At 49.8% G+C, this 19,500-nt stretch overlaps 1 protein-coding gene across 2 annotated transcripts in view; it reads right to left on the bottom strand.

The window, feature by feature from the left end:
• MECP2 (methyl-CpG binding protein 2) overlaps positions 1-8,333 on the bottom strand; it is a 52,683-nt gene extending 44,350 nt beyond the window's left edge. The window contains exons 1-2 of one of the 2 annotated variants that reach the window (XM_007534859.2): positions 8,181-8,311; positions 2,955-3,078 (exon numbers count right to left, since the gene is read on the bottom strand). In XM_007534859.2, the coding sequence (XP_007534921.1) occupies positions 2,955-2,980 (26 nt within the window). In that variant the 5' untranslated portion in view covers positions 2,981-3,078; positions 8,181-8,311. Of the gene's footprint in view, positions 1-2,954; positions 3,079-8,180 lie in introns of both variants that reach the window. The other variant, XM_007534858.2, reaches the window with a different exon arrangement.
• Between the last annotated feature and the right edge of the window lie 11,167 nt (positions 8,334-19,500).

Below are 19,500 nucleotides of genomic sequence, written 5' to 3'. Positions count from 1 at the left end.
TCAAAAAGACAAGCAAAAGACACATGACGAAGTGGGGAAAATGTCTTGACTACGTGGAGTACTTACAAATCAACTTAAAAAGAAAAACCCCAATGAAAGGGTGAAAGCTCAGCATGAACAAGAGATTCACTGAGACCAAATACGAGCAGCCAGTGATTACTAGACTTGGCCGTAGGGATAACCAAGGAGCAGAAATGTAAGCGATGGCTACCAAGTTCTGGGAGGGATGAGAAGTGGCGCTGTCTCCTGGGAACTGGGACAGTCATTTTGGAAGGTGACGCAGGTACCCACCAGCAGCTCCACTCTCGACATGAGAAGTCCAACCTAGTTGTTTTTGTTTATTTGCTTGCCTCCAGGGTTATCGATAGGGCTCGGTGCCTGCACTAGGAATCCACTGCTCACGGAGGCCATTTTTCCCATTTTGTTGCCCTTGTTGTTGTTCCATTGCCACTGGATAGGACAGAGAGAAATGGAGAGGAGGGGAAGGCAGAGAAGGGGAGAGAAAGATAGACACCTGCAGACCTGCTTCACCGCCTGTGAAGCGACCCCCCCCCACCACCACCGCAGATGGGGAGCCAGGGGCTCAAACCAGGATCCTTACTCTGGTCCTTGTGCTTTGCGCCATGTGCACTTAACCCGCTGCTCTACCGCCCGGCTCCCTCCAGTGGTATTTTGAATAGTGAGCCATTGGGGAAATCAAAAGAGGGATAATGTGTGACAGTAAGCTGGCACCAGGTCATGCTGCTACTCAAAGTGAGGCAGACAGAATATGCGTAACACCACCGTCATTCCATAAAGAAACACCAAAGATCCTCTTTGCAGAGACTGAGAAGATTTAGAAGGATCTATGTTGGACTAGGGAGACAGCACAATAGTTCTGCAAAAGGCTTTCATGCCCAAGGCTCTGAGGTCCCAGGTTCAATCCCCAGCACCACCATAATCCAGAGCTGCGCAGGGCTCTGACTAAAAAAGAGGTGGAGGGGATCTATGTTACGATATCGACAGGGGGTGCTACTGGGTAGTGGGGGACGAAGAGCAATGGTGAGTTTTCTCTCTTTTTTAACTTCACATGCTCTGAAATTATTTAAATTTTTTTATTTGAGTTTTCATAAAAGCATGTTTTCTTTCTTAATTCATTAAAAACAAAAAGAAGAAAGCCAGTAAGATACCAAGCATTTATCTACTGAGACAGATTCTGCCCTTTGAGAATTCCCTTCAAAGTTCTTTGAAGCTCAAATGGTCCCTTTTCCCCCACTCATAAGTAGTAAGAGATTTTTAAAGACAGAAGGTGAGAGACAGGGAGAGAGAAGGGAGGCGAGGCACCACAGCGCCGCCCACAAAGCAGCCCCTGCAGGCGCTCCCCTGTGGTGGCCGGGGGCTCAGAGTCAGGCCCTTGAGAGTGGTGAGATGTGGGCTCTACCTGGCGAGCCGTCCCTTAGCCCGAGACATGTTACTCAAAACACCTTTTCCTTTCTACATTGCTTTGGAAAAACTTTATAGTCACACAGTCCACCTACAAAAATAAAACCAACTCTTAAGCTGAAAAAGACAAAAACAAAACCAAACCCCAAATGTGTGCCCCTCCCCCATCCTGGCAGCCAGGAGGTAATGGTGACTAAAGTGCCAGATTTACAAGAACGAGGTCCCAAGTGCGATCCCCAGAATAGCATATGCCAAAGTGACGCCCCGGTTCCTTCCTCTATTACTACGAAAAGTAATTCTAAAGAACACCACTCCTCAGTCTAAAGCCCCCTAGAAGAAAGCCATCCATTGCCCGTACTCCATTTCTCAGTAGTTCACACGGTCTGAGACAATGCACAGTGCCAGGCCAGACTCCCACCAGTAAATACACGGCAGACAATGGAAGTCCTGTGAGCAGGGCACAGAGCACCCCCGCTGCATCATGGGAACATCAAGCAGTCACAGCACTAGGAGCGGAAGCGCGTTAGAGACTGGGAGGCGGTGCAATGCTCTTGACTTCCTTCCACACCTTCTATTCTCCTCCATGCAAACCTGGCTCCTACAGGCTCCCTGAACTGGCTCTGTCACTAATGTCCACACAGCTTGAGACTGAGGTGTCGGGGACCCCTAGAGAGACACGACACAGTGCTACTGGGGGACTTGGCTGGAATCACAATGGCAGCAAGTGTGTAAACCCACCGGCGTCCTTAGGGATAGAAATGGAGAAATGCAATTAGAACATTCTGCTTAATCCCACTACGTTTGCAACCCAGGTGTCAGGACATCGAATACAGCATGACCCTAGCTTCAACAGCTGGAGGTGCTGAGCCCTGACCGTCGAGGCAGGAAGGAAGCATTGGCTTGGCCCAATTACAACCCGGACAATGGCGCCCAAATCTCGCAAAAAGTGGCAAAGTGGCAGACCTCAACCTGTCTGGCAGCACTCTTCTCTAGTCTCAAGGGCCGGCTGCTCGCTGGCCTGCGCGCTCTCCTCAGTTACAGGGGCAGCTCGCAGGAGACCTCTCGCCTGGGCTCCACTGTTCTGGGACAGCCCGGGAAGACTAGCTTTCTAGGGGACCACGCGGCAGTGCCCACATGTGGAAAGGCATGGCTCACTCGCGCTGACCAGGAAGTTTTTTCCCCCAGTCCAAGCAAATGGAGTGCTGAGAGGCGCTGGGCAACAGCAGCAGCGCGGGGGGAGGCCTGCCTGGGCCGCTCTGAAGCCACAGGTCACCAGTTCCAGCTTGACTCTGACACCCGCCCCAGAGCACACTACAGCTACGCAGTGACCCTACCCAAACTGACCTTTCAGGGCTCAGGGAAGTGACTTTTTTTTATTATATGGCACAGTTTGGCACAGTTATAGTCAGTCTTTGGGGTATTTTTATACTGTCCAAGAGTAGTATGTCTTTTTTTTTCCTTTTTTTTTTTTTTTTCAAACAGGTGGCCAAACCAGGACATATACTAAAAAAAAAAAAAGGAAGGTTACTTACCTGAGCCCTAACATCCCAGCTACCATGGGGTCCTGTTGGAGCTGGTCTACAGAAGCAAGATGTGTTCTGGGGAGTCACATGTCACATCAAAGCAGGAACTGGTGAGTCTGTATTTTTATGGAGCCTAAAACAAAGAAAATCGTAAGTTGAAAGCCCCATTGTGCGGTAGGACCTTTTACCCAGGGCTATTTGGGACATTCTGAAGATAAACATATAGGCAAAGCACTATGCTTCCCCGCTTACCTAGCTAAAGACAAACTGCGACCTAACGCAGAGAGCTAAAGAACAAGTCCGTGTGTGTTAGAACCCACACAGTAGCAGGCCCGTCACTGCGGAGGGACCCTGACAGGTCACGAAGCCACCACCTCTCGTATTTCCTGCACTGCCACAGAGGAAAACCAGGGGACAGGACACTCATTCAGGAGAACACATATCCATAAAATGAAATGTCACCCCCCAAAGAACACGAAAACCCAGAGGCAGGTTGGTCTAACAGTTCACTCGGATAGTGCGCGCCTTGTTTGGCCGCATGCATGACCCAGGTTTGAGCCTGGCCACCACCACAGTGAAGGAAGCTTCCATGCTGTGTTCTCTGGCTATCTATAAGAGGAAAAAAAAACTCTAAAGGCAGTCTCTTTTTGGACCAGAATATACTCAAACTGGTGTTGGGAACTGAACCCGTGACCTCCGAGCCTCAGGCACAGAAGTCAGGTGGGTAACTGCTATGCTGTCTCCTCTCTCCCTGGCTTCTCCCCCTTTGAAGCAGTGTCACTAGAGCCCTGGAGCTGCTGTAACTTCCCGCCAAAAGGCTTTAACCCTGAGGGAAGCAGCACTGAGAGAAACCCAGTGCCCAGGGAGATGAAAGCCTCCTCCAGAGCAGGCAAGTCTGCTTCTGAGCAAGCGCTTTCAAGACCAGTTATTAGTTTGATGGTTTCCCCTTTGCTTCTGAACACATGTGCCAAAAAGAAACGTCTGCCAGTACATTTCTCGTCATTAAGATAAGCATCATTTCCTAGTTAACAACTGACCCCTATTAGCTAATCCTTGAAACCTTGCAGGCTCACAGGCAGAACTTTTCATCTTCAGACTAAAAAGAGCCCAGAGGCAGGGAGGTGGTTCAGCGCATAGAGCAAGCCTGGCGCGCCATTCAATCTGGCAGCACTCTGGTTACAGCAGCCTCTGCGCTCTCCCTCTCCCTCTCCCTCTCCCTCTCCCTCTCCCTCTCCCTCTCCTGTGCTGTGGCCCTCTCTTACCAAGCAAATAAATAAAATGATCTTGGGGACTGGGGAAGTGGCTCTGCAGATAGAAAGTCAGACTCGCATGAGAACGTCCAAGTTCAATCCCCAGTACCACAGATGCTGGAGTGGAGGGCTCTGCTTTCTGTCTCTTGTTAAAATGAGTAAACAGAGTTTGTTTTTTTAAGCCAGTGTATACAACTTAATAAGATGATTCACACAATTACTCTCGTAATTAAGCCAACGGCAGGGTAACACTAGTGAGTCTGTCATAGCTGGTGGGTAAGTAACTAGGTATCTACAGAGACATACTGAGGATGGATGAGGTGGGCGTCTGACTCCCTGCAACAATCAAGGCACAGGAGGGAGCTCGGAAACCCCACAAGTCAATCTGACAATAAATGGTACTCAGGCAGCCACACACTGAAGACACACTAACACACTGGCTGCCAGACCCTGTAACAGTTACACCCTCTCACAGTGGCAATTTTCAAAACGTTTTCTTGTTCATTATAATCAGAGAGATGCAGAGAGAAAGGTACTGAGAGAGCAGAGCCCTGCTGAGCTCTGGTGGATGGTGCTGCTGGGGATCGAACCTGGGACCTTGGAGCCTCTAGAAGGAAAGTCTTCGGCAGAACCATTATGCTGTTTCCCCAGAAGCCAGTTCTTTTTTCTTTCTTTTTTTTTTTTTTTTTAATTTGAAGTCGGAGTTGGAACTTCCAGTTGGAAAATTTAAGATCTTTGATTACACCCCCGCTTACGAAGCCAAAACAAACTGCAAATTGCTGGCAGTTAGGCGAGAACCCAGCAAAGGAGGGGACTTTCAGTGATCCCCCCCCAACATATGGTCCCCGGTCACTCCTCAGCACTCCAGAAACCGCGGGCCTTCATGCTGGGCGGAGCACAACACGAGACCGCCAGTCCCCACAAGGGCCAAGGGGGTGTGTGTGCGCATAAACAAATGGTCATCCCCCACCTCTGACACGGGAGTGGGGGTGTCCTGCACACCCTCAAACTCCCATCCCCACGCAGTCCTCCCTACAGCATCAAAATGAGGGAGCCAGTGTCGACACTATGGCACGCGGCTCCTTGCAAGAGAAAGGCCGAAGAGCAGACTTTCCCATAAGCCCTAGCGGGGGGACCCAGATGTGGGCCTGGACTTCAGAAGACAAGGTCCTTCTGTTGGGACAGGAAGAACATTTCACCCAAGAAGTGGTGTCTGCTGGGTGCACGAAGCAGGGCTGCACCACAGCAGCGTAGCGCAGGATGAGAAAAGCAAGTGGCCCACTACCCCATGGCCTGGAGCCTGAAGCTGACTAGGATCGTGCTTTATCTCACACACCAGAAACACTAGTGACTACAAATGCCCGGCATTTCCCGCGACCTCTGCTCCTCAGATAACCCAGCAGCCTGCCAAGTCAACCACAAAGTGCGCCGAGACCATTGCCAGAGTCCCACAACAGCCACGCTTCTCGGAAGACTGTGGGTACCAAACACCATTTATGGGCAGGTGCATCTGCAGTGCAACTACTGAGGTTCCCCCTTCTCTTGACTCTAGGCTGGAGAGAAGAGCCTCTCTCCCTCTCGCTCCTCGCGGCGGCACGTGGAAGGAGTGTGGTGGACTCGGCCAGGGCTGCTGTTCTTCCACACTGACCTGGCCACAGAGAGAAGGCAGCTGGAGCAACAGTGACTGGGATGGAAGCCGCAGAGGGCATGCGAGCTGTCTGCGAGGCCTCCAGCAGTTGAGTCACAGACAGCACAAGGAGGCCAGTGTGAGCGGATGGTCTGGGGAGAAAGCCACAGAAGGCTTCTGCAAGCCATCGGATTCACTGTCTTCAGAAGCCACTGGGCACTTCCCAGCAAGCAACACTGCAGGAGCCGGCCATGCTGCCCAAAGGGCTGGGGTAAGGCAAAGCTGACCGAAGGGGCTCCCGATGCAGCAAAAGCACTGCCCACAGAACGAAAAAACGCATGGCCCTCACCCTGTCCATGACAGGCTGAGATGCAGAAACGGTGTGTCTTCTCAAGAGGTGGTGTGTGCCTCTGTATGTGTGTCAGGAACGCACCCCAGTGGTCAGTTGCCTAGCTAGTCTGCCGACTTATTTAACCAGCTGTACTTGTGCTCGCTTGAGTGTGCCCTTTCGGCTTCGGGGCAGGTCAGATAAGGAAATGGAAGCAAGTGTATCCTAGGCTTCCTGACTGCGATTCAAAGCAGAGGTCCTGAGAAAGCCCCTAAGTAAGTCTATTCCTCTAAAGTCCTAGTGCAAATCCCCAAAAGACCTTACAAACAAACAAACAAACCTGGACGCAGTTTTGTCTTGTCTTTTCTTTTTGTTTCTCTCCCTTTTCCGAGGACCACATGGTATTTGAAAAACCCAAGGTATCTGAAAAGTCCCAAAGGGTCGGTCTAATCAGATTCCAGCCACGAAGCCCACATTTCTGCTCCAGAGCAGTGTCTACTGGCAGCAAGGCCTGAAGATGCCTGCCTCCCTTTTGTGGTCTAACACATTCCTGAAACTTGTGAAGAGTCCTCTCAAGTCTAAGCCGCTCAGCCTCACGCTCAGCCTCACACAGCCGGACACCAGCTCTCATTGGCAACAAGCGCTCTCCCAAACTGGGGGTACGGTGGCACCCAGCGGAGGAGACCAGTGTGAGCGACTCTGCAGAGCCTGGTCCGGCTCCTGGAAAAGCAGCCAGCAGCTCACATTTTCCCGACTCGGAGTCAGGAGTATCGCTTTTGTGGGGGAACCCACTTCTGCGACCGGTGTCCACGTCCACGCTGCCAACATAAGCAATCCCCACCAAGGTCTTCCCGAAGCGCCTCCCAACCCCCCCCCGGGGTCCAGAGCAAGCAACGTCAAAACGAGTAAGAGCGGTCTTTGGGGACTCTTCACAGTGACCTTAAAGCCTTTCGCGGGACCACAGAAACTGTGCCACTGCACATCAAAGTCACCTGAGTTCCAGCCTGGCCACTCAGTCACCGCCCAACTCAAGAGAGAATCAGCATTCAGAGACAACCGCCAACCAACCGCCAGGCAGGCAGCCCCGCGCGCGAAGAGGAACTCGTCCCATCTGGTCCGGGTGACGGGGAGCGGGCGCGATCAGAGCACTGGAGCCGATGCACAACGAGCGAGGTCCCCCCTTCCACTTATGTAACTGCGAGATCGCCGCCGGCGGCGGCGGGGAGGGGGGTTAGGAGGGAGGGCGCCTGGATGCTCGGGCCACGCACCCCCAAAGACCCGGGGGCAGCTCCTCCCCGGCGCCCCGGGGTCCACTGGCCGCGCAGTGCGCGACCCAGGGCTGCCGCCGGGAACTCTACGGGCCGCCTCTGCCACATGAGCGGCCGGCTCAGGCCCTCGGTGCGAGGCCGGCCGAGCGCCGCCGCCGCTTAACCTCGCTCCTGCTAGGCGGGACAGGGCCGGCGCGGCGGCGGTGGTAGCGGGGCCCGAAAGGCACGGCGGGGCGGAGGGGGAGGCAGAGCCGCGATGGGGGAGCGCAGGAGCCCTTGTGGCGCACTCTCCCGACAGGAGGCAGACTGCGCAGGCGCGCCGCCGGAGGGGGGCGAGTAACGGGAGAGGGGGCGCGCGCGGGAGGCCAGGGGGAGAGCGCGAGCCAGGGAGAGGCCGGGGCCGCGGGTGCGCGACGTCGTCCGCCGCGGGCCCGGAGCCCCGGGAAGGGCAAGACGCGCGCACGGCCGGCCCCCACAGGCGAAGCCCCAGCCGTCAGCGCGTCTACGGGGCCGGGCCGGGATGCGCGCCGCAGACCGGAGGCAGCGGCGCCGGGCGAGGCGGCCCCGGAGGCAGGGCCGAGGCCCGGCGCCCGCGAGAGCGATGACGGGCCACGGGGGGAGCTGTCCCCGGCGGCGGCCGCGGGAGGGGGAGGGTACGGAGGAGGGACGCCATCCGCCAGCCTCGTCGCCCGACCCCGCGGGCCCCTCCCGCGCCACGTCCCGCCCCTGGTCCCCGCCCGCGGCCGCGGCGGCCCCACTCACAGTCTCTCCTCCTCGCCCCCTCCTCCTCCTCCGCTCGGCGCGGCAGCGGCGGCGGCGGCCATTTTCCGGACGGCTTTTACCACAACCCTCTCTCCGAGAGGAGGGAGCGCGCGCGCCGCCGACGCCGGGACCCCGCACGGCGGACGTCGCGCCCCGCCCTCCCGGTCGGCCTGGGCTCGGCTGCACCTGCGCGCCTGCGCCTCGCCCCCGGTGCCGCCGCCAGCCGACTCGCCATTGGCTGCGGGGGCCGGGCCGGGGCGGGGCCTGGGCGGTGGCACCGCCTATTGGCGGAACTTCGCGTCCGTTGCGGCCCGGGGAAAAGGGGCCGGGCCGCTCGGAATGTCGCCGATTGGCTGCCGCGGGCCGTCATCTGAAGGAGAGAGGCGGCCGGGGCGGCGAGGGGCTGGTTTAGTGGGCGGAATTTGAATGTGGAGAATTAATGGGCCTTTGCAGATGTTGGGCAAAGTGGAGGCCCGGCCTCCGGACGCCGGTTGCGCACCCGACCGAGCGAGCGGTCTACCGGCTGTGCACCGAAGCGCTCACCAAAGCGTCCTGCGTCGCGCCATTGCGTGCGCCCTCGGCCCCGGCCCCGGCCCCGGCACCACTGCCTTGTGCGAGAGCGGCAAACCTGCCTGCCCCGTAGTCTGACATTGTTCCCACCAGTGACCTCGGTCTCAGAGGCCCACCCGGTGAACTTCCCTGTCCCAGCCGTCCAAGTTCTACGCTCCCTGTGCCAAGGCGCAGCCCTGCCTTCCTGTGGCTCTGCTTCGGGAAGAGGGTGCATGGCCAGACTAGGCGGGAGCTGTCATCGCAGTGGGTGGCTTGGAGCATGGGGGCCAGTGGGAGCGCAAAGGAAGTAGCTCTCACGTCTGCCTGGAAAGGAGAGAGAGAGAGAAAGAGAGAGAGAGAGAGGGAGAGAGAGGACTTCCTGGAAGGTGCTTGGCGAGCTAATAGCCAATGACTCTGTTTCAGAGTCATATTTAGAAGCCGGAGAAAAGTTTTAACTGGTGGTGTGCTCAGTGCTGCCCGTCCAGGCAGCTTCGCTCTGATTCTGACCATTGTTCAGTTTTGTGGCTGTTTGCGCTACTCTAGGCTGTACAGGGGACTACAGAGTCTGGTTTGGCTCCACACCCATTAATTTATTAGATACCTGTGACGTGCCACGCACTTTTCCAGGCTCTGGAGACCACTGAACAAGACAGCCAGTTGGCATTCTTGTGGGGAATCCTCATACCAAGTAGACAATGATATGAAGTTACGTAATGACAGGGTATTTGAGCCAAAGCAAAAGTGAAGGGGCTGTTGTTTACACAGTCACAGACTTTCCTTCGTTTTACTCCCTCATTGGTTATCAACATTCCAGGCAAAGTCACAGGTCATATGGAGAGACTATGTCTGACACGCTGTTGATAACCAGGAAGCTTATGCGACTAGGAAGTGGCAGGGTGTGTGGATGGAGAGGCAGCTTGAGCCACCACGGGAACTTGGAGGTTATTCTGACATGAGAAACCCTCTCTAACTTTTGAAATGGGAGATGATGTCATGGGGGATGCAAGTTGTGAGGACAGCCAGGAGACGCTGCTAACAGCCAAGGAGAAGTGGTGACTGTAACTCGGGTGCTAGCCGTAAGACTCTCATGAGTCAGGGAATCCAAGGCGTATTTAAACAGTGGAAGACAGAGGATTAGACCCCAGGTACAGAGAGATAGTAAAGATGATTCCTGGATTTGGGACTTGGCCAGTGGGTGTTTGAGTTCCTTTCACCATGATGGGAGACATTGGAACACAGGCACATTTTGGGAGCTTGAGATCAAGAATTTTTCTGCCATTATTATTACGCTTGGGGTGTCAGGTACCCAAAGTAGAGATATTGGGGCAATTGAGTCAGAGATGTCTCACCATGCATGAGACCCTGGGATTCATCCTAAGCACCACAGAATAGCAATCAAGGACAGCACCAAAGGGACCTCCTGGGATGGAGGCCAGTGGTTCGCTGTCTGTCTCTCCTTACTCCTCTCTCTCCCCCTAAGACCGGGGCTGTAAATTGAACCAAGGAGGCCACGCAGACAGCACCTGTGCATGAGACCCTCCGTTTCTTCTTGGGGCTACATGGGAGCACCACGGACAGCACCAAATGGACTGCCATGGATGGTGCAGCAGTGCCTTGACTATCCTTCTCTCTCTCTCCTTTCATTCCCTCTCTCCTCACCCCTTCTCTCTAATTTTTATAGTAAAAAAGGGAGGGGGAGAGTCAGGGAAGCCACTGAGCCACATTGCAAATACACAAAGCCTCAGTTCATTCCCTAACACCACACAAAAAGCTGATTTTCTGCCTGGCTGCAGGTGGACAGGTGAGATAGCTGGATGATTATGCATAAAAAAAAAGACTTATGTTGAAAGCACCAAAAGTCCCAGGTTCAATCCCCAGCACCACCATAAGCCAGAGCTGAACAAGGCTGTGGGGGAAAAAAAAAACTGGGGGTAAAAAAAACCCTCAACTCTCTTCTTCTTCTAGTGTTTGCCCTTCTTCCATGGCCAGTCAACAGCGTCAGGTTGAGCCTGATGTAAAGTTTCTTTTTTAAAAAAAAAAATTTTATTTTATTTATTCCCTTTTGTTGCCCTTGTTGTTTTATTGTTGTAGTTATTATTGTTGTTGTCATTGTTGGATAGGACAGAGAGCAATGGAGAGAGGAGGGGAAGAGAGAGAGGGGGAGAGAAAGATAGACACCTGCAGACCTGCTTCACCGCCTGTGAAGGCGACTCCCCTGCAGGTGGGGAGCCGGGGTTTGAACCGGGATCCTTATGCCGGTCCTTGTGCTTTGCGCCACCTGCGCTTAACCCACTGCGCTACAGCCCGACTCCCAATGATGTAAAGTTTCGAGACCTCCTTTGAATCTGGAGAGGTGGCAGTCGTTGACTATGTGGGTCATAGTCTGTCTGGAGCCGCAGGGGCAGTTCGGGTCGTCTCTGGCTCCCCAGCAGCGATGGAACATAGCGGCGCACCGGCCACGGCCTGTTCGATAGCGATTGAGGAGGGCCCGATCATAACTAGGTCAAAGCCGGGTGGACGCTTGCAGGGGTCTGTGATGAGGGTTTGTTCTTGACCTCAGCTGACTGCCAGCTCTGTTTCCAAGAGACTGGAACAGAGAAGTTCAGTGTAGGCGTAGGGGACCAGATTGGGTGACGAGACGTCAAGCGTTGGACAGGGTGGGCGAAGATATCCGCGTATATTGGCAGGTCCGGTCGAGCGTAGACGTGGGAAATGAACTTAGATGATGCCGCATCCCGACGAATATCTGACGAATATCAACTCTCTAAAAAGCTATATCTAAAAGAAGAGACAAATACATTGTATTAGGATGGCAAGATGCAACTACAGATATAACAGATCACAGATAAGACAACTTGGGGTTCATTCATTGTCCGTATGTGTCTTTTAACAATCTGTGTGAATTTAGTTCATGTATATTTATCATATTGATTTGATTTGATTTCTTTTTTTAACCAGAGCACTGCTCAGTTCTCAGTTATGTTGATACTGGGGATAGAAGTTGAGATCTAGGGAGTCGGACGGTAGCGCAGCGCAGCAGATTAAGCGCAGGTGGCGCAAAGCTCAAGGATCCCAGTTTGAGCCCCCGGCTCCCCACCTTCAGGGGAGTTGCTTCACAGGCGGTGAAGCAGGTCTGCAGGTGTCTATCTTTCTTTTCCTCTCTCCGTCTTCCCCTCCTCTCTCCATTTCTCTCTGTCCTATCCAACAATGACGACATCAATAACAACAATAATAACTACAACAATAAAACAACAAGGGCAACAAAAGAGAGTGAATGAATGAATGAATAAATAAAATAAAAAATCTGAGACCTACGCACCTCAGGCATGAAAGTTGTTTACATGACCATTGTACTATTTCCTCAGCCCTATTTTATTTACTTTTATAAGATAGATTTATTTATTTAAGGAGAGAGAATCTGAGCACCACTCTGGCATATGTGGTACTGGGCACTGAACCAAAAAGCTCACTTATGCAAGCAAGCCCTGTGCTTTCTAACATTGTATTACAGAGATGTGTACGTTTTAGGGAGGCGACTTCATATCCCCTTCATGTGCCTGTTGCTACTCCATGCACAGCAGGGAAGTGTGAGCCTCCTGCACAGGAGATGTGGCTTTTGGAGGCTATTAAGGACAACCGTGTCACAGTATGTTTGCAAATATAAGCACAACAGACACAGAAAAATACAGGGTAGCAAAGGCCACGGTGGAAACAGAATCCTGAGTAGATATTCTGTATCCATGAAGGAACTGACTATCTAAAAATCTACCCACTACTCTGCAGACCCACTCGCATAGGTTTGTAGGTGAATTCTTCCTCATCTTTAATGAGTGGACAATTCCAGTCATAAACATTAAAAAGTCCATCTTAACAGGTTTAAGAAAGCACACTATATGATTATTTCAATAGATGCAGGGCATGATTTGACAAAACCCAACAGTAACAGGCTGGCAAAACAACTCATTTAAGATAGTGTACTGCTTTGCCATGCATGCAGCCAAGTTCAAGCCCAGCCTCCACCACAGTGGAAGAAGCTTTGGTGCTGTCATCTCTTTCACGCTCTGCTTTGCTGCCTCTCTGTCTCTATCTTTAAAAGAAAGATATATTTAATTTTTTTTAAAAAAAAACAACAACAACTAATGATACAAAACAACTGAGAGAATAAAGGGGAACTTCCTTGATCTGATCAAGTATGCATACGGCTACAGGAGGGTAGAGGTAGCTGACCAGGTAGAACCCACCCTCTACCATGCGAGAGGCCCTGGATGTGAGTCCCCGGCCACCGTGTGGAAAGACCATGTAAAGGTGGAGTTTCACATGTGGTGGAGCGGTGCTGCAGTGGTGTCACTACTATCTCTCTCTCTCTCTCTCTCTCTCTCTCTCTCTCCTCCAGTGTTATCCCTGAGGCTTGGTGCTACACTATGAATCCACTGCTCCTGGTGTCCATCTTTTCCATTTCATTGGTTATGACAGAGACATTGAGAGAAGAGGGGGAGACAGAGAGGGAGACGGAAAGAGAGACACCTGCAGACCTGCTTCACCGCTTGTGAAGAACCCCCCCCCCGCGCGCGCAGGTGGGGAGCTGGGGCCTGGAACCTTGATCTTTGCACTTGGTACTGCATGCACTTACCCCGCTGTGCCACTGCCCAGCCCCCTCTTTCCTCTCTCTATCTTACTACTCATCTAATTTGCTGGGAATGGAATCATGCAGGTATGAAGTTCCAGCAAAAGCCCTATAGGCAAAAGAAATCAAAACAAAGGTTGTATTTAAGGGTGTTCACTGGGCAGATGTAAGAGACAGAACTCGATCTATGATGCAGGGTCATTCATACAAAAGGAAACACAGATACGCTTTTTCTTTTACACATCATCCTGGGAGATTCTCTGTGAGTAGACAAAACCAACCATTCAACCCGCATCAATCCCTTGGTTGTAAGGGCTCAAACATATAGATTCATTCAATAATAAAAAGCTGAACAACCTAGGGTCCTAGTCAAAGAATCTTTGGATTTCCACACAGATATTAAAGGACTAGACCTCTAACGGATCCCTCTCTCACCATCACTGGTCAGTTCCATCAGGAATGTCCTCATTATCCCTTCAGTGGGCCTCTCTAGGACCTTGCCCTCACTACAAGCTAGCAATGGTAAGGACTGCTCCACTCTCCGAAGGGAGGGCAGGCCATCTTGCTCTGCCACTCAAAGCCCTGTAATGAGTGCAGCCTAGAATGTTCCCAGCTGTGACCATGCACTGTGAGCTCAGACTTACAGGGACCCAGAAGTTGTACAGGCTCCTGTGATAAATAGGAATAGCTATGGGTCTCAGGCCAGATTGGTGTGATGAACAGTTTTGTTTTTTTTTTCAAGTTTGGGAGCCACTGTCTACCCTAAACTAGCTTTCAATTTCTATTCCCCATTCTCACATCATCCTTCCAGACAATATTTCTAGTTCACCTCCTTGTTACTATTAAGCTCAAGCAAAGATTACTGAAGTCCTGGGCTCCTAGGAACATATCCCAGATAGAGATCCTAGTCTCTTTCTACCCTAGGGTCCCTACTCTCATTAGCTCTATTCCTACTCTTCAGTTCCTGTTTATTACTCATTCTGTCCTGCTCTATGTCTTACTTCCTTTCAGCCACCATGATCCCATCCTGACCTTCCTGGGCAGATGAGCTCACGAGCATGTTCCAGAATCTCACCTCTCCAGAGCTCTCCACCACCAGGGAGAGATAGAAACAGACTGGGAGGGAGCTGGGTGGCGGCACAGCAGGTTAAGTGCACATGACAGAAAACGCATCAGAATCCTGGTTCCAGATCCCAGTTTAAGCTCCCGGCTCCCCACTTGTAAGGAATTCGCTTCACAGGCGGTGAAGCAGGTCTGCAGGTGTCTGCCTTTCTCTTCCCCCTCTGTCTTCCCCTCCTCTCTCGATTTCTCTCTGTCCCAACCAACAACAATGACAGCAATAACAACAACAAGGATAATAAACAACAAGGGCAACAAAAGGGGAAAAATTAAAAAAGAAAAAAAAAAAAGAAAGAAACAGGCTGAGAATATGGATCCACATGTCAACATCCACATCCAGCGAAGAAGCAATTACAGGAGCCAGAATTCCTTCTTTCTGCACCCCAGAGGTGCATTTCCTCCCAGAGGGGGAGATGGTAGGGGAAATGACTAGAGGGCTCTGAAGCTTAGTTCCCCTGGGACATGGGGCTTTTGTGACAAGTAACCTTTGCTTTTGCACCATCACTGAGTGTGAAGAGATTCTGGAGAACACCTAAGAAAGTCACACAGTTTCTCTCTCACCTGAGAAGGAAGAGGTAAAAAGAAGGACAGATATGGGATGATTTTGCTCATAAGTGCAATACAGAGAACTGAAACACATGAAATTGAAACTAAAAGAAAAAAAATTTTTTCCCCAGAGCCCTGCTCAGCTCTGGCTTATGGTGGTGCAGGGGATTGAACCTGGGACCTTGGAGCCTCAGGTATGAGAGTTTCTTTGCACAATCATTATGTTATCTCCCCCCAAAGGAAGACAATACGTATAATTAACCCACAACTATGATCTTGGTGGTTACCATTGTAGGGTGTGGGGACACAACTTTGGTGGTGGGAGTGGCATAGAATTATACCTTTATTCTTTTATAATATTATAAATCACTAATAAAAATAAAAAGGAGCCAGGCAGTAGTGCACCAGGATGAGTGCACATAGTGCAAAGCACAAGGACGGGCTCAAGGATCCTAGTTCGAGTCCCTGGCTCCCCACCTGCAGGGGGGGTCGCTTCACAAGCAGTGAAGCAGGTCTGCAGGTGTCTGTCTGTCTCTCCCCCTCTCTGTCTTCCCCTCCTCTCTCCATTTCTCTCTGTCCTTTCCAACAGCAACAGCAGCAGCAGCAATAATAATAACTGCAACAATAACAATGGGAAAAAGATGGCCTCCAGGAGCAGTGGATTCATAGTGCAGGCACTGAGCCCCTGGAGGCAAATAAATAAATAGAAATAAAAATTAAATATTGAACAAAGTAATGGAGGGATGCCACTCCCTCTAGCTACAGAAAGCACAGAACATCTAGGAATAAACAGTGAGCAGGGCCCGAAGCCTATAGTAAAAATGATAAAATTTACTTAAAGCCATAAAAGAAAATCTGAAAGAACAGACATTTCATATTCCCACTATAAAAATTTCAATTCTTCACAAATTAAATCCGGTAAGTGAAATGTAGAAACATACACTAGAGATGAAATATTTGCTAGTAGAATTTTACATGGGTCATTAAGATAATAGAACCAGTATTCCTGGAGGTGGTACCGTGACTAGAGTGCTGAACTCAAAGCATTAGGTCGGCGCATGTGCCAGAATGATGCTCTGGCTCTCCCCTCCTCCCCCCTCCTCCTATCTCTCCCTATCAAATAAATAGATATTTGGGGGGGGGGGAGATGGAACTATAGGGGGTTGGCATGTGGCTCAATTGGTAGAATGTACATGTTACCATGAACGAGGACCAGGGTTCAAGCTCCGGGCTCCCACGTAGGAATGCCTGCAGAGGAGAAACTGCAGTGTCTTTCCTTCTCTGTGTCTTTCTCCCTCTCTGTCTCTCTCTTTCCCTCACCTTTAAGCAAAGGTAATACAAAGAACTGGCCACTGGGAGTGGTGGAGTGGAGTGGTGGAAGCATCAAGCCCCAGAGATAACTTTTGTGACAAAAAAGGGGGGGGGCTGTGATATTTTTTTAATTGAGGTTCATAAAAATGGATCTGTAGACAATAAAAACAGAAAAATACAGGTAACAATTATCAAGAGAACCAACCACCAAAAAAGAGTTCACTATGACAGACAAGAAGACAAAGGGCAAACTCTAAACATTTCTTCAGGGGGAGAGCAGCGTGGCGTGTGTGGGCACGAGGCATAGGAAAGGAAAAAATTTTTTTTAAAAAGTCACTTCAGCAAGAGGTTTGGTGGCAGTGCACCTGGTTGAGCACACACATTATAGTACAAAAGGACAAGAGTTCAAGCCCCAGTCCTCTCCTGAAGCAGTGAAGCAGCGGCAGGCTGCAGGCATCTCTCCTCCCTTTTCCTCTCAATTTATCTGTCTTTATCCAAAAAATAAATAAACAAAAATCTCTTCAGCCACTAGGAAAAGTATTTTATAAAAAGCAAGCCTGGGGGTCAGTGGTAGAGCAGTGGGTTAAGTGCACATGGTGCAAAGTGCAAGGACTGGCCCAAGGATCCTGGTTCAAGCCCCCGGCTCCCCATCTGCAGGGGGGTTGCTTCACAAGCGGTGAAGCAGGTCTGCAGGTGTCTTTCTCTCCCCCTCTCTGTCTTCCCCATCTCTCTCCATTTCTCTCTGTCCTATCCAACAACAATGATAGCAATAGCAACAATAATAATAACAATGATTAATAACAACGGCAACAAAAGAGAAAAAATAGCCTCCAGGAGCAGTGGATTCATAGTGCAGGCACCGAGCCCCAGCAATAACCCTGGAGGCAAAAAAAAAAAAAAGCCCTGAAAGAACAACAAAAAATGAGAAGGATAAAAAATAGTCTAGGCCCAGCAAGTTAGCTGACACGGGAGGGTTCCTGCTTTGTAACGCACTTGACCCAGGTTCAAGCCTGGCTTGAATTGCAGAGATTTTTCAGGTTATTAAATGAAAGTCTAAGAAGTTTGTTTTTTTTTTATGTTCCTTTAGAAAGTAATATTAGCTTAATAGGTTATAATTACTTAGGAAGTCTTCTTTTCCCTTTTTTGTTCTGAAATATTGCAGACTTTTTTTTTTTTTTTTTTGCTAAATGCTTAGTCACACAACTATCCCTATATTACTTATTCTTCCTTCTTTATAAAATGGAACTATTGACAAGACTATAGGATAAGAGGGGTACATTTCCACACAATGCCCACCCGCAGAGCTCCATATCCAATCCCCTTCCTTGATAGCTTCCCTATTCTTTACCCCTCTGGGAGTATGGACCCAGGATTCTTGGGGGTGCAGAAAGTTTCTGTAATTGCTCCTCCGATGTGCTGAATAAATGAAGTCTCCCAGATGAGTAGTGGTATCTTTTTTTGTTTGTTTGTTTGTTTTGGTCTATTTAGTAGTGATATCTCTTTAGCTCACTGCTGTACTTGTTATTAGATTGTTTTGTTAAGCAATAGGTTATTAGCAGTGAGATAGTGTTAATTACTTATCAGCTTTGCTGGGTTAAAGGAGAGAATTCTTAATTGTAGCATTATCAATTTGTATTAAACATGCAATCTTGTGATTTTTATCTCAGAAAATATCCTTTGATCTTATTAAATGGCTGCATTATAAAACAGGAAATACTGGGGTGTGGGCGGTAGCACAGCAGTGGGTTAAGCGCACATGCTGCTAAGCACAAAGTGTAAGGATCCCGGTTCGAGCCCCCGGCTCCCCACCTGCAGGGGAGTCGCTTCACAAGCAGTGAAGCAGGTCTGCAGGTGTCTGTCTGTCTCTCCCCCTCTCTGTCTTCCCCTCCTCTCTCCATTTCTCTCTGTCCTATCCAACAATGACTACATCATCAACAACAACAACAATAAAACAACAAGGGCCACAAAAGGGAAAATAAATAATAAAAAATTTAAAAAATGAAAATAAACGTTAAAAAAAAACCCAGGAAACCCTTTAAAGAAACCATGTGATTACAAACATGTAAGTATTCTAGAGTATTCACATTTTCCAAAGGAAAACCAATTTTTTATAGAAACAAAGTTTATAAACATGACAGTCTATTTTTAAAAATATTTTTATTTATTTGTTTTTGGTAAGGCAGAAAAATTGAGAGGGGAAAAGGAGATACAGAGGAAGATAATGAGAGAAACCTGTATCCCTGCTTTACCTCTTGTGAAGCATTCCCCCCATTCTGTTAAAAAAAAAAAAACAAACAAACTCCACCTGAAGTTATGAAGCCTGAAGTGGTGACAGTAACAAAAACAAACCAAAACACTGACAACAAAACTCCATAAAGCCCAGACCTTTAGAGCCAGTATCCTAGATTTCCTAAACTTGGTTATGAATTAGAACCTTCAATAAAATCTCTGTAAATCCAAAAATGTAGAGAGATCACGCAGTTCACAAGCCTTAGTAATAATACAGTAAAATGTAAACTTTTTTTTTTGGGGGGGGGAGAATATAAGAAAACATGTCACAAAGGAAAATAAGAGAAAAACACTCTGGCAATTTTAAAACAGGCTTGAAATTAACTTTCTGGTTAAAGAGAAAGCAAAACTAAATGCATGAACTCTCTACAAATGACCAAAAAATGAGGGCCTTCCATGTCAAAATCTGTAATCTCTGGCCAAACTGGTTATCTAGAAAAAGTGGTAGCACTGATTAAGTTTACTTAAAAATAGAAAAATAGATAAGAGATGAACTGACTGTGACACGTCATGCTCACAGGAACGGGTGGGTGTTGTGTGCGCGTGCGCAGACACACACACACACACACACACACACACACACACACACACACACACACACACACACACACACCCCTTTCCCTCTTTACTCATAGAGTTGGGCTACATGAAAAGTACTGAGGGTGCCGGAGAGGGCACTGCTTTGCCAAGTACACAACCAGGCTCAGGCCCTCTCCCCACCACAGTGCAAGAAGCCTCAGTGCCATGGTCCTTGCTGTCCCTAAGTAAAAAAGAGAGAAAAGAGAGGAAGAAGTAGGGAGAGAAACGTATCACAGAATAAATAGAAATCAGTAAAAGCAGCAGAGAAGAGCATGTAGGAGGCTCTTCTCAAAGGACAGCTTC

This window comes from Erinaceus europaeus, chromosome X (genome assembly GCF_950295315.1).
Source record: "Erinaceus europaeus chromosome X, mEriEur2.1, whole genome shotgun sequence".
NCBI lineage: Eukaryota > Metazoa > Chordata > Mammalia > Eulipotyphla > Erinaceidae > Erinaceus > Erinaceus europaeus.
The sequence above is the reverse complement of the archived record's forward strand: the minus strand, read 5'-3'. Positions and strand labels throughout refer to the sequence as shown.